This window comes from Telopea speciosissima, chromosome 11 (genome assembly GCF_018873765.1).
Source record: "Telopea speciosissima isolate NSW1024214 ecotype Mountain lineage chromosome 11, Tspe_v1, whole genome shotgun sequence".
NCBI classification, from domain to species: domain Eukaryota; kingdom Viridiplantae; phylum Streptophyta; class Magnoliopsida; order Proteales; family Proteaceae; genus Telopea; species Telopea speciosissima.
Window position 1 is genome coordinate 12,246,309 of NC_057926.1, and position 20,701 is coordinate 12,267,009.

The 20,701-nt window shown below is 40.4% G+C and overlaps 1 protein-coding gene across 1 annotated transcript; it reads right to left on the reverse strand.

Moving 5' to 3' along the window:
- Positions 1-1,495: 1,495 nt before the first annotated feature.
- On the reverse strand, positions 1,496-16,653 carry LOC122646542 (chaperone protein ClpB4, mitochondrial-like). Its single transcript, XM_043840111.1, is given in 9 exon segments — positions 1,496-1,627; positions 1,687-1,886; positions 11,111-11,177; positions 11,465-11,766; positions 11,769-12,393; positions 12,485-12,750; positions 13,951-14,259; positions 15,030-15,180; positions 16,527-16,653. Coding segments are annotated over 9 exon segments (2,067 nt in total). The 5' UTR covers positions 16,629-16,653; the 3' UTR covers positions 1,496-1,582.
- Positions 16,654-20,701: the final 4,048 nt, after the last annotated feature.

The following is a 20,701-nucleotide window of genomic DNA, read 5'->3' on the forward strand; positions in this document are numbered from 1 at the left end:
GATGTGTTGGACAAGTTCCTCATTGTATTCATCGACGACATCTTGGTGTATTCTAAGAGCGAAGAGGAGCATGCTTGACACCTTACTTTCGTGTTGCAGCGATTGTGGGAGCACCAGCTGTTAACCAAGTTCAGCAAGTGCAATTTTTGGCTCCACCAAATTGGGTTTTTTGGGCACAGTGTCACTAAAGATGACATCAAAGTAGACCCAGACAAGGTAAAGGCGGTTCTCAAGTGGGAGACTCCGAAGAATGCCACTGAGATCCAAAGCTTCTTGGGTTTAGCTGGATACTACCATTGGTTTATTGAGAATTTCTCGCGCATCTCGACGCCTATGACAAAACTAACAAAGAAAGGTGCAAAGTTTGAGTGGAACGATGCTTGCGAGAAAAGCTTCCAAGAATTAAGGAATCGATTGGTGATGACGCCAGTTTTGACCCTTCCAGATGGCACCGGAGGAATGGTGGTCTACACTGACGCATTCCGAACAGGATTGGGTGGTGTGTTAATGCAGAGAGATAAAGTGGTCGTCTATGCCTCAAGGCAGTTGAAGGAACATGAAAAGAACTACCCCACTCATGACCTAGAGTTAGCTGCGGTAGTCTTCGCGTTGAAGATATGGTGACATTATCTCAATGGTAAAACGAGTGAAATCTTCAGCGATCACAACAGTCTGAAGTATTTCTTGAATATGAGACACACACGGTGGTTGGAATTGGTGAAGAAATATGGCTATGAGATCTAGTACCACCCCGGTAAGGCCAACGTAGTGGCGGATGCGTTAAGCCAAAAATCCCAAACCGCATCTCTCGCTTCCTTGGTTGTAAGCGACCAACTTATAGAAGAAGCTCGGAAGTTTGATCTGGAATTTATGATCGAAGGAACGGCTATAGAGAAACAAAGAAGTGATCCATTCTTGAACAAGGTGAAGAAGGAAATTCAAGAAAGAAAGCGAGCAAATTTCAATGTTGCAACAGATGGGTCCCTAAGGCACCCTAAGGCATATATGACAAGACTTGGTTTGCCTGATGATGACGTGGAGAAACAAATGTTATTGAAGGAAGCACACAAAAACTTGTATTCCATTCATCCTAGTAGTACTAAGATGTACCAGGACTTGAAAGAGACATTTTGATGGAATAACATGAAGAGGGAGATTGCGCAGTACATTGAGAAATGCATGACTCGTCAATTGATAAAGGTAAAGCATCAACAACCCTCAAGTCTCCTACAATCACTTTTGGTACCTGAGTGGAATTAGGTACACACTACGATGGATTTTGTTACATCGTAAAATTTGAAAATAATGACAGCACAAGGACACCTTTTCTTATACTTTTGAGAAGAATTTCGTAAGGCAAGAAAAAGATTTCTTCTGTTCAAAACAAAAGAGCAAACTAATTTACATGCTTCCCTGGCTTTCCTCTACAAAACCAGTCACCCAAACAACCCCTCCCCCCCACACCAAAAACAAAAAAAAGAAAAAAAGGAAAAAGGAACAAAAATGAATGAGTGGAAAGATCAGTGAGAGCTTCACAAAATCTACTACTAAAATTTACAGCTCAGGAATACAGTATCAACTATCAATCATTGGCCTCTATGGTATCCACGAAAGAATCATTCTCTAGTTTCTTGATGACCAATCTCATTCTCTAGTTTCTTCTTGATGACCAATCTCATTCTCCAGTTTCTTGATGACCAATCTCTTCTGCTCAAAAAGGTCCTTGGCTGTAGGAGATTCCTCTACATCAACAATGACTGAGTCCTCATCCTTAAACTCTCCTCTCAAGATACCCAAAGCTATTTCATTTTCGACCATTTGCTGTATAACTCTCTTGACAGGCCTTGCACCAAAGTTTGGATCAAAGCCCGAAGTCCCCAATAGCTGTTGGACAAGTGTGTGTCCATCAAACCCGGTTCGGTCCGGTTCAACCCGGTTCACCTTTGTATTGAACATTTATACATTTTAGTTTAATATTGTCACATGCGATATAAACTTTTTGAGCATTATGTGTCCGTAAGTTACACTTAAAATGATAGTCACGACTAGGGTTTGGGCTGGGCACCCTTATCATATGGTCGTCTCATTGGGTATGCCTAGACATGTGATGTCAGGGTACGAATGCGAGTGCTCACATGTTTGATGTGTGCATTGGCGAAGAATCTACTTTGTCGATTCCCTCATGTATTATTGCTAGATGTAGGAAGGGATAGATATGTGTCACCAATGCCCTGTACCTAAGGGAACCCTGTCACTGCAAAGTGTGATCGCATTCTTTGCTTCATCAATGATTGAGACTCAAGCGAGTCAAAGCCGGTGTTCTGGGAATGCGTGAACACTTTGTGAGTGAAGGAGTTATCCAACACGGTCACCACTGCCCGATTGGGAAACACCAAGATAGAGACTGTCTGTGCATGGTCGGATCAGAATCTGGATCCAGTACCATTTTGGAAATGGTTTTGCAAAATTTATTTTACATAAAAAGATACATTATTTATAGTTATTTCAAATAAAGTGTTTTATCGAGTTTTGTGGGACCCGATCGGATGCACATACGCTCTTATATGGACATGTACTATGGATTGGGGTTTGGCAGTACATGTTTACATGCCCTAGATTCCATAATGATGCTGTAGATTAGTGGGGGGTTGTATATGATAAATTGTTATCATATAGGGAGTTAGTTGGAATTTGCTAATTTAATTGACTTTTTATTTAATTAATGAATTTGGTGCTAATTGTAATTATCCATTAATAATTAAATAAAGAATCTAATTAATACTTTCCCTATTAGATTCTGCTTCTTCACCTGTGTAGCACTTTGAGTTTAAACAGAACTGCCAGACTGAGAGAGAGAGAGTCAAACTCTCACTAGGGCTCTATTAAATCTATCTAGGATTTAATTAAACCCTATTATTATAAATAGGAAACCAAAAAACGCAGAAGAGGAAGCTCTCCACGTTTTTGGAGCAGACACTCTCTCTCCTATGTTTTTGGTTTCTCTCTCTCCCTCTTGTGATCTCTCTTCTTCTTCTTGCTTCTCTCACCTGTGTTTGAGAGTTAGGGTTTGTGAAACCCTAGATCTATGCTGAGGAGTTTGAGGGCATCTGGGATTGGCGTGTAGAACCTTGGTAGCACCATTGGAGGTTCAGATTTGTTTGCTTGGAGCGCTCATTGGAGGAATAACCACTGTCTATTGGAGGAGCAACACTTGAGGCTCACCAAGTTAGCAGTTCTTTATTAATTCCTTCTGTTCATTGATTTTTAATATTTATGGGATGCGAAAGAAACTCGAATTGATTAATTTCCACTGCGCATTCGAGTATGGGATGGATCCCTCTTGCCATGTGATGGACTAGAGATGAATTTCTCCGTCCCTATTGTGATAATTAATTTTATGGGACGCAATAGGGAAGGAGAAACCCTAATAGGGATGCACCAGGATTCCCATGGGCGACCATGGGAAACCCTAAAATCAAATGGGGCACCCATGGGACACCATGGGATAACCCAAGGTGTGCAAAACCCTAATTTTTTTGTATATTGGTTTCCCTAGGGAACCATGGTTTGATCCCTGGACCGTTGTTTGACCAACAGTGTGGTATCAGAGCTACCTTTCCCACCCATGAATATTGAATAATTAATGGTTAATATGATTATCATGAGTGGGATGCAAGTTGGCACATGGGTGGTTAAAATTATGGTTGTTGTAACAACCTTCCCATGTGCACATGGGTAGTTACGAGGTTGTTAGTGTAACAACCTACCCATGTGATGATGGATTTGGTTTGTTTTATTTATTCCAATTGTTGAAGCATTTATCCAATTAAGGGGTGATTATTAATTTTATTAATTTAAATTTTTAATCATGATTTATATGTGGGGGGGCGGGGGGGAGCGCACGCTGCCAAGCCTCTGCACACGCCCTTCCCCTATTGCCAGCCTATGTGCGCATCCCCTTGCGGGCAGCAAGCTTGCGGGCTGCAGGCCTGCAGGCTGCTATCTGTGGGCTTTAGCCTACGGGCAGCAGGCCGCAGCCCAAGGTTGTTGTCCGTGGGCCTTGTGCCTATGGGCTGCGCAGGGAGTGCCTGCAGCCTGCGTATGTGGGCTGCATGCACCCCCCTTGTTTTCCCTCCAGTTTAACAAAAAAAAAAGGTTTTTTTTTCAAAACAGAATTTTATTATTTTGTTTTGTTTTTTGGAGGATGATGATGGGTGAAGAGATTCCCTTTTTACCCACTTGCAATTAAAATGCGATTTTAATTTTATGGGCTTGGATACATGTTATCACTTACGATGTGGTGGTTCAATAATTGAAGGAATCCATGTTTTAATTTTTGGTTTACTTGCTTTAATGCCCATGCATGAAATTATATTATGATGTGATTATGGGAATGGCATTCTAATAAATGGATGGATTGTTTATGTATGTAATACATGGGGCTATGGGTGGATGTGATGCTTCTTTCTCTTTCTCTCTCTCCCCCTATCTTTTTTATAAACAAATGTACTCCACCCCATGGGCAGCCCAAATGGTGGGTTAGTTTCTCCATGCGGGGTTTCTTTATTATTATGGAAAGGAAAGTGTATAGAATTTTTTCTAGGTTTCCATTGTAATTTTAGAGTTGTTAGGACTCCCAGGGCATGTTTATGGTGATCCACATGTGGTGCTCAAAGCTTATGGAGATGCAAGTCACCTACTTTGAAGACGTAATTGGACGGAAGAGATGATCGAGGCGTGGCATCCATGGCATGATAAATGCACCCAAAGTTATTAGTTTTATTTTTATTGGGAGGGTTCTTTAATTGCTTCTGATAAAAATGCCGCCATCCCATAATCACTTTTTAATTAATGTTGATTAATTATGTTGTTTAAATCTATCCATGTATGTGAGAGTTAATTAATCCCTCTTTATTCACAATACATGTATGATATGGACTAGTCTTAATCGGCAGACATGTCCATGGCCTCCTATTGAAGATAAATGTAGAAAGTGTGTGACATGACCACGCATAAGCCGACAGGACATTGCCAGGACCTCTGTTACACATTTATCTATATTTACCTCTATCTAGATACGTTAGGGTATGGATAGTGAGAGGGCACTGCGACAGTGGGCCATCTTTCATGATTCCATGATTCTAACTAGTGCAATAGGTAAGTACATGACTTGGGTGTATGTCAGCCGACAGGATCTGGACATGACACCCAGGTGGCCGAAAATATTGGAAGCCCATGAGACGAACAGCTTAGTCTACACTACCATGGTGTGTATAATGACTCCCGACAGGGTAAGTTATGCATGCAAGGGTTGTAGGTATTCAATTCATCTTTTGGGTTATGAGGGAAACCCAAATCATGAAAGACCATTGATGTGTGTGTGCTCAATTTATTATTTTTAATGGTCATTAATTAGCATGTGGTTATTTACTTGTGCATGTGTAGATTAATATACGATGGCTGCCGTTAATTCCAACCTGTTAACACTCATTAGCGAATACAAACTTAATGGTACAAACTATGTCGATTGGTACCGGAGCATTAAGTTGCTCCTGACTGCTGAAGAACTGTTCCCAGTTCTAGATGAACAAGTTCCTCCTCAACCCGACCCGAACGATTTTGAGGCAAATGAAGAGATGCAAGAGTTCCTCATGAGGGATTCCAAGGCATCACTCTATATCCTAGGATCGTTGGAAAAGTCAGTTGTAGACTCAGTCAAGGATATACGCACTGCTGGGGGTAAAATGGATAAGCTTACTGAATTGTTCAACAGACAGTTGGCACACGCACATTCTGATGCTGTGAGTCAAATCCATAACTCTAAGATGTCCCAGGGGACACCAGTGATGGATCATGTAATGAAAATGATCAATCTGTTTGAAAAACTGAAATCTATAGGGACTGATTTCAGCCTGCGATACAAGATTGATGTGATCTTAGCGTCACTCACTTCTGCCTATGCACCTTTTAGGATGTCCTACAAGATGTCCGAGAAGGAGATGGAGCTCACCGAGCTTGCTAATGCACTGGTAGAGGCTGAAGCATCTTTGAAAAAGGACAAGACTGCAACTGAGGCAAAGCCTTCTTCAAATGGGAAGAAGAAGAAAAAGGAAAGTAAGGGCAAGACCCTGAAAGCCAAGGGTGGGAAGTCTGGCAATAAAGGCAAAGCCAAGTGCTTTTATTGCAAGAAGGAGGGTCACTGGAAAAGAAACTGTCATGCTTACCTGGCAACTTTGAAAGACAAGAAGTCGGATGAAATAGAGGCTGCTAAAGAAGGTACATGTGATGTTCACGTTCTTTATGAGTCTAATTTGTCTTTTGAACCAACTAATTCTTGGTTGGTGGATAGTGGATCCACTGTTCACATTTGCAATGATTTACAGGGGTTCAAGGAGACAAGGAACCTGGAAAAAAATGAAGTGCGTCTTTGGATGGGCACTGGAGCTGAGACCATGGCGTTAGCTATGGAAACTTTTATTTTAAATTTTAGTTCTACTAGTTTAGTTTTAAAGGATTGCTATTATGTACCCTCTTTCAAGAGGAAGATAATTTCAGTTTCAAAACTTGTTTTGGACGGATATAATTTTTCCTTTAATTCTAAATTGATTATTCATTTTAATAATTCCTTTATGGCATCCGGATATATGCAAAGTGGTTTGTATTTTCTAGATTGCCCTAATAGAAAGAATGTTATTTCAAATGTTGATTTGAAAGGGAAAGCAGCTCCAGTAAACTCAACATATCTGTGGCATCTAAGATTGGGTCACATAAATGTGGACCGAATCAGTAGATTGGTGAGGGATGGGCCCTTAGAGAGTCTGAGGGTGGATCCATTCCCCACCTGTGAGTCATGCCTTCAGAGCAAAATGATCAAGAAACCCTTTAGCAATAAAGGTGCTAGAGCCACAGATCTGTTGGAGTTGATACACACTGATGTGTGTGGACCCATAAATATACAAGCAAGATATGGGTATGAGTACTTTATCACATTCACCGATGATTACTCTAGATATGGTTACGTATACTTGATGCGTAAGAAATCGGAAGCCTTTGATAAATTCAAAGAATTCCAAGCCGAGGTCGAAAGACAGCTCGATAAACGCATCAAGTCATTACGATCAGATCGTGGAGGGGAGTATCTATCGGATGAGTTTAAAGAACATCTCATATCCCAAGGGATAGTTAGTCAGCTAACTAATCCAGGCACACCACAACCAAATGGTGTATCCGAACGACGCAATCGGACCCTATTGGATATGGTCAGGACGATGCTCACTTATAGTGAGCTGCCTCTTTCTTTCTAGGGGTACGCTTTAGAGACGGCGATATATATCTTGAATAGGGTTCCATCTAAGTCTGTAGCCAAGACACCCTTTGAGTTGTGGAAGGGGCGAAAGCCCAGTATTCAACACCTTAGGGTATGGGGTTGCATAGCACATGTGCAAAAGCAACAGACAGACAAGTTGGAATCCAAGACTTCGAGATGCTATTTCTTAGGCTACCCCAAAGGCACGATAGGCTATTATTTCTATGATCCAGTTGACCAAAAGGTCATTGTAAGTAAATATGTCACATTTTTGGAGGAAGAAATGATGACCTAGAGGTCCGAACCAGTAGTCATAAAAGAGCTATCAGATGGCTCAGAAACGTCACTTCCAGAAGTGAGACCAACTGAGATACCCGCTGAAATACCAACACCTGAGGAACCTCGACGCAGTGGGAGGACTATTAGACCACCCACCAGGCTAACTCTTCTAACCGAAGAGGAAACAGTGGAAGAGTTCCACATGGTATCGGTTGAATTGGATGATGATCCGATGACATACTCTGAGGCTCTAAAGGATGCTGATGCCACTAGGTGGCTAGAAGTAATGCGCTTTGAAATCGATTCGATGCATTCCAACAAGGTCTGGACTCTAGTCGATCCACCACTTGGCGTCAAGCCGATTGGATGTAAATGGTTCTTCAAGAGGAAGAAGGGCGCAGATGGAAAGGTCGAAAGATTCAAAATGAGACTGGTAGCAAAGGGCTATACCCAGAAAGAGGGTATAGCCTATGAGGAAACCTTTTCACCAGTAGCGATGATGAAATCCATCAGGATTTTATTGGCTATCGCAGCACACTTTGATTATGAGATCTGGCAGATGGATGTACAGACTGCATTTCTAAATGGGTTCCTTCAAGAGGAAATCTACATGGAACAGCGAGAGAGGTTCTCTTCCTTGGAGGAAGAAAGAAAGGTGTGTAAATTGTAGAGGTCCATTTATGGGCTGAAACAGGCTTCCAGGAGCTGGAACATCAGGTTTGATCAATCAATCAAATCGTTTGGTTTTGATCAAAACATGGATGAACCATGCGTTTATAAGAAGATCAGTGGGAGGGCAGTAAGTTTTCTTGTTTTATACGTAGATGACATATTGCTGATTGGTAACGATGTAGGATTCCTTTCATCAGTAAAACAGTGGTTATCCACAACGTTTTCGATGAAAGACCTTGGTGAAGCTAGCTATATCCTTGGGATCAAACTCGTAAGAGATCGCCAAAAAAGGATGCTAGGGTTATCACAAGCTACCTATATAGACAAAGTCCTGACCAGATTTAGTATGGAGAACTCCAAGAGGGGAAGTGTTCCCTTCAGACATGGAGTCAGTCTTTCCAAATCTCAATGTCCTCAGTCTCAGACAGACATTGAAGAGATGAAGAGGATTCCCTATGCCTCAGCAGTAGGGAGTCTTATGTATGCTATGTTGTGTACAAGGCCGGACATTTGCTATGCAGTAGGTATGGTAAGTCGTTATCAATCTAACCCTGGACGCGAGCATTGGAGTGCTGTCAAGAATAACCTCAAGTACCTGAGAAGGACTAAGGAATATTTCTTAGTTTTTGGATCTGATCAGTTGTCAGTGTTGGGATACACAGATTCGGATTCCCAAACTGACAAGGATGACAGAAAATCCACGTCCGGGATGGTATATCTAATGGGTGGAGGTGCCATTGTGTGGCGGAGTGCGAAACAAAAGTCTACAATCGATTCTACTACCGAAGCAGAATACCTTGCAGCTTGTGATGCAGCAAAAGGTGTTTGGCTGAGGAAATTCCTATCAGATTTGGAGGTAGTCCCTGATCTTGTCAAGGGCCCTATTCCCCTGTTATGTGACAACAGAGGGGCCATTGCACAAGCTAAGGAGCCTAGGGCTCATTAGAGGAACAAGCACGTGCAGCGGAAGTATCACCTCATCAGAGAGATTATCCAGCAGGGTGACGTGAGTATCTCTAAAGTGGACACAACTGAAAATGTGTCTGATGCCATGACAAAGGGTTTGTCACCAGGTGTGTTTGAGAAACACATGGAGGGCATGGGTTTAAAATGTATGGGGAATTGGTTTTGATGTACAAGTGGGAGATTGTTGGACAAGTGTGTGTCCATCAAACCCGGTTCGGTCCGGTTCAACCCGATTCACCTTTGTATTGAACATTTGTACATTTTAGTTTAATATTGTCACATGCGATATAAACTTTTTGAGCATTATGTGTCTGTAAGTTATACTTAAAATGGTAGTCATGACTAGGGTTTGGGCTGGGCACCCTTATCATATGGTCGTTGCATTGGGTATGCCTAGACATGTGATGTCAGGGTACGAATGCGAGTGCTCACATGTTTGATGTGTGCATTGGCGAAGAATCTACTTTGTCGATTCCCTCATGTATTACTGCCAGATGTAGGAAGGGATAGACATGTGTCACCGACACCCTGTACCTGAGGGAACCCTGTCACTGCAAAGTGTGATCGCATTCTTTGCTTCATCAATGACTGAGACTCAAACGAGTCAAAGCCGGTGTTCTGGGAATGCGTGAACACTTTGTGAGTGAAGGAGTTATCCAACACGGTCACCACTGCCCGATTGGGGAACACCAAGATAGAGACTATTTGTGCATGGTTGGATCAGAATCTGGATCCAGTACCATTTTGGAAATGGTTTTGCAAAATTTATTTTACATAAAATGATACATTATTTATAGTTATTTCAAATAAAGTGTTTTATCGAGTTTTACGGGACCCGATCGGATGCACAGACGCTCTTATATGGCCATGTACTATGGATTGGGGTTTGGCAGTACATGTTTACATGCCCTAGATTCCATAATGATGGTGTTGATTAGTGGGGGGTTGTATATGATAAATTGTTATCATATAGGGAGTTATTTGGAATTTGGTAATTTAATTGGCTCTTTATTTAATTAATGGATTTGGTGCTAATTATAATTATCCATTAATAATTAAATAAAGAATCTAATTAATACTTTCCCTATTAGATTCTGCTTCTTCACCTATGTAGCACTTTGAGTTTAAACAGAACTGCCAAACTGAGAGAGAGAGAGTCAGACTCTCACTAGAGCTTTATTAAATCTATCTAGGATTTAATTAAACCCTATTATTATAAATAGGAGACCAAAAAACGCAGAAGAGGAAGCTCTCCACGTTTTTGGAGCAAACACTCTCTCTCCTACGTTTTTGGTTCTCTCTCTCCCTCTTGTGATCTCTCTTCTTCTTCTTGCTTCTCTCACCTGTGTTTGAGAGTTAGGGTTTGTGAAACCCTAGATCTATGCTGAGGAGTTTGAGGGCATCTGGGAATGGCGTGTAGAACCTTGGTAGCACCATTGGAGGTTCAGATCTGTTTGCTTGGAGCGCTCACTGGAGGAAGAACCACTGTCTATTGGAGAAGCAACACTTGAGGCTCACCAGGTTAGCAGTTCTTTATTAATTCCTTCTGTTCATTGATTATTAATATTTATGGGATGCGAAAGAAACTCGAATCGATTAATTTCCGCTGCGCATTCGAGTATGGGATGGATCCCTCTTGCCATGTGATGGACTAGAGATGAATTTCTCCGTCCCTATTGTGATAATTAATTTTATGGGACGCAATAGGGAAGGAGAAACCCTAATAGGGATGCACCAGGGTTCCCATGGGCGACCATGGGAAACCCTAAAATCAAATGGGGCACCATGGGATAACCCAGGGTGTGCAAAACCCTAATTTTTCTGTATATTGGTTTCCCTAAGGAACCATGGTTTGATCCCTGGACCGTTGTTTGACCAACAATAGCTCAACAGCTTCCTTTGTATAATAAAGGTCAATCTTCTTCTGTTTAAGCCTGCCTTTCAAACGGTTCAGCTGCAAGACAGATTTCCCATGGATGTGACCATGAATTGTAGATTAGTCAAATGAAAATCTCAGCAAAGCAATTCCATAACTTTCAAATATTTGTAAAAGAACAGTCCCCGTATCTAAAAAACTCTAGACTTCAAAACCAGATGTAGCTGCACAAAATGAAAGCAAAGACGAGCAGAGAAGCATAACAGAGGCTGTAATGTATGAACAGCTTTAAGCTTAAAAATAATTTAATAAATAAAATAAAGTAGAAGGATGAAGCAGCAAAGCCTCCCTCAATCAGTAATTACCTGTAGCTCCACAATCCTACAAATTTCCTTAGAGTCCAGAGGCTGGAAAACAATAAACTCATCAATACGATTCATGAACTCTGGGCGAAAAGTTTGAATTGCTAACTCCAGAACCTGTCTTTTCATCATATCATACACTGCATCCTTGGTATCCTGTGTATTGCGAAGAGTTTCAAGGATGTAATGAGACCCAATATTCGAAGTCATTATAATAACACAATTTGTAAAACTAACAGTCCGTCCTTGTGAATCAGTAATCCTTCCATCATCCAATAGCTGTAACAGAATGTTGAACACATCATATGTGCTTTCTCAATCTCATCAAACAAGATTACAGAATATGGTCTTCGGCGAACCACTTCAGTCAGCTGCCCACCTTCTTCATAGCCAACATAACCAGGGGGAGCACCTATCAAGCGTGAAACTGCATGTTTTTCCATGTACTCACTCATGTCGATCCTTACAAGTGCATTCTCCATGTTGAATAAATAACCTGCTAGAGCTTTGGCAAGCTCTGTCTTGCCAACACCAGTAGGGCCCAAAAACATGAAGCTTGCTATCGGCTGGTTTGGGTCTGATAGCCCTGCCCTCAAACGGCGGATTGCATCAGCCACTGCTTTGACAGCAATATCCTGTCCAACAACCCTCTTGTGGAGAACTTCCTCTAGCTTAACTAACTTCTCTCTTTCGGACTGTTGCAGGTTTGATAGTGGTATACCAGTCCACTTGCTCACAATTTCAGCAATGTCAAGGTCAGTGACCTCTTCTTGGAGCAATGATTTACCGGACTTTCGAAAATCAGAGAGTTCCTTCTCAGCCTCTTCTAGCTGCCGTTGAAGAGACATCAGTGTTCCATACTTGAGCTTAGCAGCACGATTCAAATCATACTCACGTTCAGCAGCCTCCATCGCTTGGTTGACTCTATCAATCTACAAAAAGAATCCAATTGATAAATTAGAAAATAATTGCAAATTATAATTCCAGAAGGCCAGGTTGTGCACCAAATCATTGAAAGCCTACCTCTTCCTTAATTGATCGAATTCGTGTCATGAAAGCCTACTCACGTTCCCACTGTTCAGTGAGTTCTTTCTGTTTCTGTTTTAGTGAATCTAGATCATGTTCCAACTTGCTTAACCGTTCTTTAGATGTTTTGTCAGTCTCTTTTTTCTGTGACAATATCTCCATCTCTAACTTCAGCACAGATCTATCAATCTCATCCAACTCAGTGGGCTTAGATGTAATCTCCATTTTCAGCTTTGCTGCTGCTTCATCAACAAGATCAATTGCTGCAGGCAGAAATCTATTAGTTGGACATTCAATCTTAACGCAAGCGTATAAGAAAAAAACAAGATGGCCTTTTTCTTCTATTGCGCCTTTATGGCACGTAAGCAAGAAGAAAACCCATCAACTCAATGAGAAAGTTAATAAACTCAATTGTGACTGACAAACCAGGACAGTCTAAGGACCTTACAGAATTGATTCTTAATATTCCGGGAAAATGAACAGAAACTAGAACCACTAAAGAGAAAAGTAATGGGTGAGATACCAACAGAAAACAAACAGGGATTTTTGACATTTAAAACTTATAAATTGAATTAGTTTTGGACTATCAGCCAAGGTTTAAAGTATCGGTATCGGGTATCGTATCGGTCGGGTGATTTTAAGAGACGTATCGTATCGTATCGTATCGTTTCGGAGATACGTATCGAACAATATAGATACACATAGAAATTGTCAAAATACACTTTTGGAATAAAAAACGATATAAATAAGCAATATATAATGAGTGTCATGAATAAAACCTAAAATGGTGAATAATATATAACCAAACAAGTGCATTAAATTGAAATTGTTATAAAAGATGAGGTTTCTTATATGTTGTAATCGTCTAAAGCGATGAAGAGTATTGGATGATTCAAAGATGATGTTGTAGTACTCCTTGATTCGTTTTTTAGTTTACAGGTATAAAAAACCAAGATTAAATGCAAGATTTTAGACTTTTGGTTGAGAGTTTTCCTTCATTTTTTTGTTAGATTAGGAGTTATATCGAGTCTGTGAGTGAAAATGGCTTTTTTATGGAATGTATCGATGGTATCGGTACGTATCGATATGTATCAGTGTGTATCAATTTGTGTCGGTAATGTATCGATATGTATCGATACGTATTAAACCACCCACATAACCCTTTACTGGATATTTCGATGGTATCGATACGTATTGGTCATATCGTATCGTATCGGTCCATATAAGTCGATACATTTCGATACAATTCGAGATAGTTTTTTTTTTTAAAAAAAAAAAGAGACGTATCGGTATGTATTGTATCCATATCGACGATATCGATACGTATCGATCCGTATCGATCGATACTTTAAACCATGCTATCAGCCACCCAAAAGGTAACCTAACATTTCAATTGCCCCCAGATGAACCTTTTTGTATATAGCATAGGCTAAAGGAATAAGCTAACTAACAACACCTTATACCTTTATCTGGCAAAAAGCGGTCTGTAATGTATCGGTCTGCAAGAACCGCAGCTGAAACAAGGGCACTGTCAGATACTTTAACACCATGATGGAGCTCATAGCGTTCACGCAACCCACGAAGAATGGAGATTGTGTCTTCAACAGATGGCTGACCACAGAACACCTGCTGGAATCTACGCTCAAGAGCAGGATCCTTCTCGATGTATTTCCTATATTCATTTAGTGTGGTTGCTCCAATACAACGGAGCTCACCTCGTCCAAGCATTGGTTTCAACAAATTACCAGCATCGAGTGCACCACCAGTAGCCCCTACATATATTCCATACAAGAATGCTACTGTGATGAGCAAGCTGTTGGCGGAAAAGAAAATACAACCCCAATAAGTAAGTTAGAACCCACAGATTTAGAATGGGAGCAAAATATATATATATATAATGGAGCTTTTTTTATTTTCCTTTATTCATTCTTTTTTCTTTTTGGATGCTCTGTGAGAAGGACAAGATGAACTAGTATTTTTCCCAAGAGATTTTACTTTTCACATTTCCTTGAACATACCAAATAAAAAATTGAATATTTTCTTCTCAATTTTTAATTGCACCAAGAAGAATTGAAAAGTTTTAAAAAAAAAAAACAAAGTGAGAGAGAAAAAACGAGGACCCTCAGCACAAGATAAGCAAAGAACAAAGAAGAATTAGAGAGTACTGTGGAAAAGACTTGTAAATAAGAGATGGAGACAGTTCATACAGGTATAGGTTCACTTTTAAGAAATTACAATTACCCAGAAAGATTTTCGAAGCAACACTAGTTAATATCTAAAGTACGAATCTTTTTCTCCATCATCAGTAGAACTTTGGCCTGTTGGCTGATTTACAAACAGACTGAAACAACTAAAACAGGAAACTTCAAGGCCTATAGTGGGCCCGCATAAAAAGAATAAATAAGTATTACTCTTTGCAAAAGACACTAGCTAAATATTTTTAACTTGCTGAATTGGAAACAACAAAAAGCAGTGTGTTCTCCTCTGTACTAAGATGTAATAGACAGAACATCAATGGAGACAACCAAGGTAGAACAGTCACCTGCGCCAACAACAGTGTGGATCTCATCAATAAACAAAATAATCTGCCTATTTGAAGCAGTGACTTCCTTCAAGACAGCTTTCAGCCTTTCCTCAAAATCTCCACGAAATTTAGCACCAGCAAGCAATGAACCCATATCCAAAGAGATCAACTGCACAAGTCAAAGACCAAATATAAACATGGAATTAAAAAATGACTAAAAACAAAAATCAAAATCACTTTCATCCTAAAATAGTAAAATATCAAGCATATGGGCTAACAAAAACCAGTAGAGTCGCAAGCAATTAACAATTTCCCCAAATCTTCCTAGCCCATCTGCATCATCACTTTCTCAATCTTTCTGTCATGAACTGACCAAGGTATTACAGAATATTTATGCTGCAATATCTCAACCATAGTTGTTAAGGCGTTGCTTGGCCGACACCTAGGTGTCCAGGTGCGCCTTGCGTCCAGGCCCCCTCCAACACTTTAGGTCGCCTAGATCCCATGACAACTATGATCCCAATATATCCTAATATGATTGCATTTTTTACAAGATACAAATGTACGCACTAGAACACATGGATACAAACATAAAATATAGGTCCTTATGCAATTATTTTGATTTAACGTAAGGTAATAAAAATTGGAAGGGATAATGAAATAAAAAGAAGTAACAGGGAGAAAGGAAATCCAAAACATGAAAGGGGAACTGTTAAATTCAAAGTACTTACAGAGCCAATACAGATTTATGGGGGAAATTGTATGGAGATCATTCCAACCAAAATTTGCCGCTATATCGACAAGAAGCACAATTGAGTGATCTTCCAGGACCCTATAAGGGCCGTCCCTAAATTTTACTTAACATATGAAAGGAATTTCGTTAGGATTCAATAGTCAAAACAATGGAGAATCACAATAAACCATGTTAGATATTTGGAGTGAACTGAGAATTCTGCGAATTTAACCACCATCTTCGAACGACCAATAGGAATCGAGACCTCCACCTAAACTGGTGGAATCCAATTTCTGTTGAGATGTGGGATCTAGTTGCTTAGGTGGGAATCTAATCAACCAGCTGGCCTACTAATCATTACCATGTCTAATGCCTGTTAGGATTCTCATGATCCAAACTGAGCCTAACAGACAGACTCAAGTCAAATTATCTCAATGTGCATGTTTGTTATCTTTATATTCACCAAATTAACTGAAGCCATATTATAGTACATAGATTTGGTTTACGATCATTGGAATCAATGTCAAAGCCGCCAAACAAGGATCAAAGACAAAACTTGATTCCCTGCCTCATACATTTCCACAGTTTAGAGAGAGAGAGAGAGAGCAGTTAATGTTCCTAAATGCGTTTGGAGAGAAATGGAAGCATCTCCAATCAACCAGAAACACAGAATTGCCTGTCTAATCTACTCATAAAAAGAAGGTATCTAACTAACAGCTTAACCATCTTCAGGAAAACATTATTTCACAAAGAAAAAAGAAATACTAAAGAAGACTGGCAACCTTCCGATTCAATAGAGGTTCAGGAACATCTCCTCGCACAATTCTTTGAGCTAATCTGCAAAAGAAAAATGTTTTCCAATGAAAAGAGAATTTTAAATCCATAAGAGATTAAGAGCAAGAGTTATAGCTATGACTTTGTTTTATAGTGAGATATACAACGCATTAAAGCCTCAAGATATTTCTAAATTTTTATTTTACAGATCCGATCAAGTTTTTTACACATCTATGAAAATTTGTCTAAAATTATAGATTAACAATTATGAGCATAAATAATGGAGGTAGAGAAGAGAAGAGATGAGATGAGAAGAGAAGAAGAAGAAGAAGAAGAAGAGAATGGAACAGCAGCCGAAAAATCTTCTATTGAGTGAATAACGAAAGGGATACAGAATACATATTAGGGGTAGGGGCAAATAAGGAAAGATAAAATACTAATATAGATTCTTGGGATTAGTGCCAGGCGGTAATCCCGAGACCCACTAATTGGACTCCCACAATACTTCTAACACTCCCCCTTAAGCTGGAGCATATATATCAATCATGCCCAGCTTGTTACAAATATAATCAATACGCCCACTACCCAAGGTTTTGTAAACACATCTGCCAGCTGCTCTCCGGTTCTGACATGGCTTGGAAGAATTAGATCACTTTGCATCTTCTAAGGAACAAAATGACATTCAATCTCAATATGCGTTGTCCTCTCATGAAACACAGCTTTTGAAGCAATAGCTGCAAGGGAACAGAGGTTTTAAAACCCAATTTAGACAACAACTGTTGAATCCACATCAGCTCACAAGTCCCATGAGCCATAGCTCAATATTCCGATTCAGCACTCGACTAAGCCACAACACTTTGTTTCTTGCTTTTCCAAGAAACAAGGTTTCCTCCAACAAAAGTATAGTATCCTATAGTTGACCTCCTATCAACTGGAGATCCTGCCCAATCAGTATCTGAAAAACCCTCAAATCGGTTATGACCATGATCACGATACACTATTCCTCTACCCGGAGCCTTCTTGAGATATCGTAACACCCGGATAACAGCATCCCAGTGAGGAGTCCGAGCAGAAGAGAGAAACTGGCTCACCACACTAACAGGAAACGCAATATCTGGTCGGGTAACTGTTAAGTAATTCAGTTTACCCACCAGTCTTCTATATCTTTCAGGATCATCAAGAACATCTCCCTCTTCAGCAGTTAGTTTTACATTGGGATCCATAGGAGATTCAATAAGCTTGGACCCAAGCATACCTGTCTCAATCAGCAAATCTAGAACATACTTCCTCTGCGACAAAAACACTCCCTTTTGAGATTGACCTACTTCAATTCCCAAAAAATACTTCAACCTCCCCAAATCCTTAGTCTGGAACTTCTGTTGGAGGTAAGACTTCAAATCCACAATACCTGCTGAATCATCACCAGTGATAATAATATCATCAACATATACAATAAAAAAAAAAATCCTCCCTACACCTGAGTGTCTATAGAAGGAGTGGTCACCACCACACCTAAATAGACCAAACTCAAGAACCACCTCAGTCAACTGACCAAACCATGCACGAGGGGACTATTTCAGACCATACAAACATTTTCTTAATCGACATACCATATCAGACTCCCCCTGAGCAACAAACCCGGGAGGTTACTCCATATACACCTCTTCTTGCAATGTACCATGCAAAAACTCATTCTTGACATCGAGCTGAAACAAAGGCCAATGATAGGAGGCAACAAGAGATATCAAAATTCGAACAAAAGTAAGTTTGGCAATAGGACTGAAAGTGTCCAAATAGTCCACATTGTACACTTGAGCATAACCCTTTGCCACAAGTCTCGCTTTCAAATGAGCAAGAGAACCATCCGGATTAACCTTCACTGCATACACCCATCTACAACCAATAACTGTCTTGCCCTGTGGCCGCGGAACTAGTTCCCAAGTCTGATTCTCATCTAAAGCCGATAATTCTTCCTCCATAGTTGTCCTCCAGCTAAGACTAGACAATGCCTCTGCCATAGACTTGGGAAGGGGATGAGACTCAACAATAGACAAAAAAGAACAATACGGAGAAGTCAATCTTAAGTAAGAAACAAAGTTAGAAATAGAATGTTTGGTACAACTACGAGTACCTTTTCGGTGAGCAATGGGAATATCAAGATCAGAAAAAATAGGTTCAGCTGAAGATGAACTACCATCAGGATCTGCAGTTGGAGGAGTCATGACAGTGTCCATGAGCACAGGGGAGCAGCAGCTACCTTCGGGTGGTGACGATAAACATGGACAATAGGAGGACGACGAACAAGAGCAGCTTGAGAAGGACCCTAAGGCAAAAAAGACTGAACAATATAGATAGGAAAATCATCATCCAACTCAGAAGCAATAACCAGTTCAACATGATAAGGGATGGACTAAAAAAATGACACATCAGCCTTAACAAAATATTTACGCAAGACAGGTGGATAACAGCAATATCCTCTCTAAGTACGAGAATAACCAAGAAAAATACATTTTATGGTTTTTGGATCCAGCTTGGATAGACAAGGCCGATGGTCACGAGTAAAACATGTACACCCAAAAATGCGAGGTGGCAAGGAGAACAATGGCTCTTTAGGAAATAGCAAAGAATAGGGAATGCCCCCTTTCAAGATAGATGAGGGCATACAGTTGATAAGATAATTGGCAGCCATAACAGCATCAACCCAAAAAATTTTAGGAACTCGCATCTCAAATAACATAGAATGGGTAACTTCCAACAAGTGACGATTTTTCCTTTCTGCCACACTATTTTGTTGAGGTGTGTCAGAACAGGAGGATTGATGTACCATACCATACTGAACCAAAAATACAGAAAAGAGTGCTGAAAAATATTCTTTAGCATTGTCACTACATAATACTTTGACACACACACACCAAATTGAGTTCGAACTTCAGAGACAAAAGCACAGAAAATAGAAAACAATTCAGAATGATTTTTCATTAAATATAACCAAGTGACCTTAAATGGTCATCAACAAAAGTAACGAAATATTTGAATCCCAAGTTGGACATAACAGGACACGGACATACATTAGAATGAACTAAAGAAAAAGGCAAAGCTGAACACTTATGGACTCGAGGGGGATAACTCACAGGGTGAAGTTTCCTAAACTAACATGACTCACATTCAAGACTAGAAAGAGAAACAAAACTAGGATCTAATTTTTTAAGACTCTCCAACGAGGGATGACCCAACCGACAACGAATCTAATAATGAGAAGCTGTACTAGAGCAAGCAACCAAACCAGAACCAACTAAACCAGAACCTTCAAGCAAGTACAGCCCCATGACTCTCGTCCTCTTCGTAGCAAGATCTTGAAAGATAAGATTCAAGGTAAAATGTCACTGAGCAACTTAAAGCTTTAGTCAATTTGCTAACAGACATAAGATTAAATGGAAAATTGGGAAGGTAGAGAACAGAAGGCAAGGATAGAGACGAACTGGGAACAACAGTACCAGTGCCTTTAACCTTGGCTAAAGATCCATCGACTAATGTAACACTGGAAGACGAAGGGGACAAAGAAGAAAAGATACCCGACACGCCAGACATGTGATCAGATGCCCATGAATCAATAATCCAAGGACAAGATGTAGCTGAGTGATACACAGTGGCATTACTTGTCTGAACCAGAGTAGCAGTGGAAGAAGTGGGCTGTGATATCTGGAACTGATTGTACAGGGCAAACTCCTCATCTGACATGACAACTACCTTACCCTCAGATGGTTGAGACTGAGAGGCTGATTCCATAGAAGTGACTGAGTTGACAAATTGCTGCTGCTGAGCTAGTTTCCCATAGAGCTTCCAACAAAATCTCTGAATACGCCCAGACTGACCACAATAATGACATATCCGTATATTACCATCAGATGTAGGACCTGACTAGCCAAAGCCTTGTTGGTTTAGACTCCTTCCTGTGCCACGGCCACCTCCACGGCCACAGCCACCTCCACCTCCATGACCTCCACCTTCTCAATGACCTCCACCTTCTCCATGACCAATACCTCTAGCCCCTGTTTGTGAGACCAGGGCTAAACTTTCAACAACAGAGGCAGCATCATGAGAGCTATCTTGAGAGAACCTAAGTACCCGAGAAAAAGCATTGGTGAGGGATGCAATAGTCTCACCCCCTAGAATTTCAGACCTA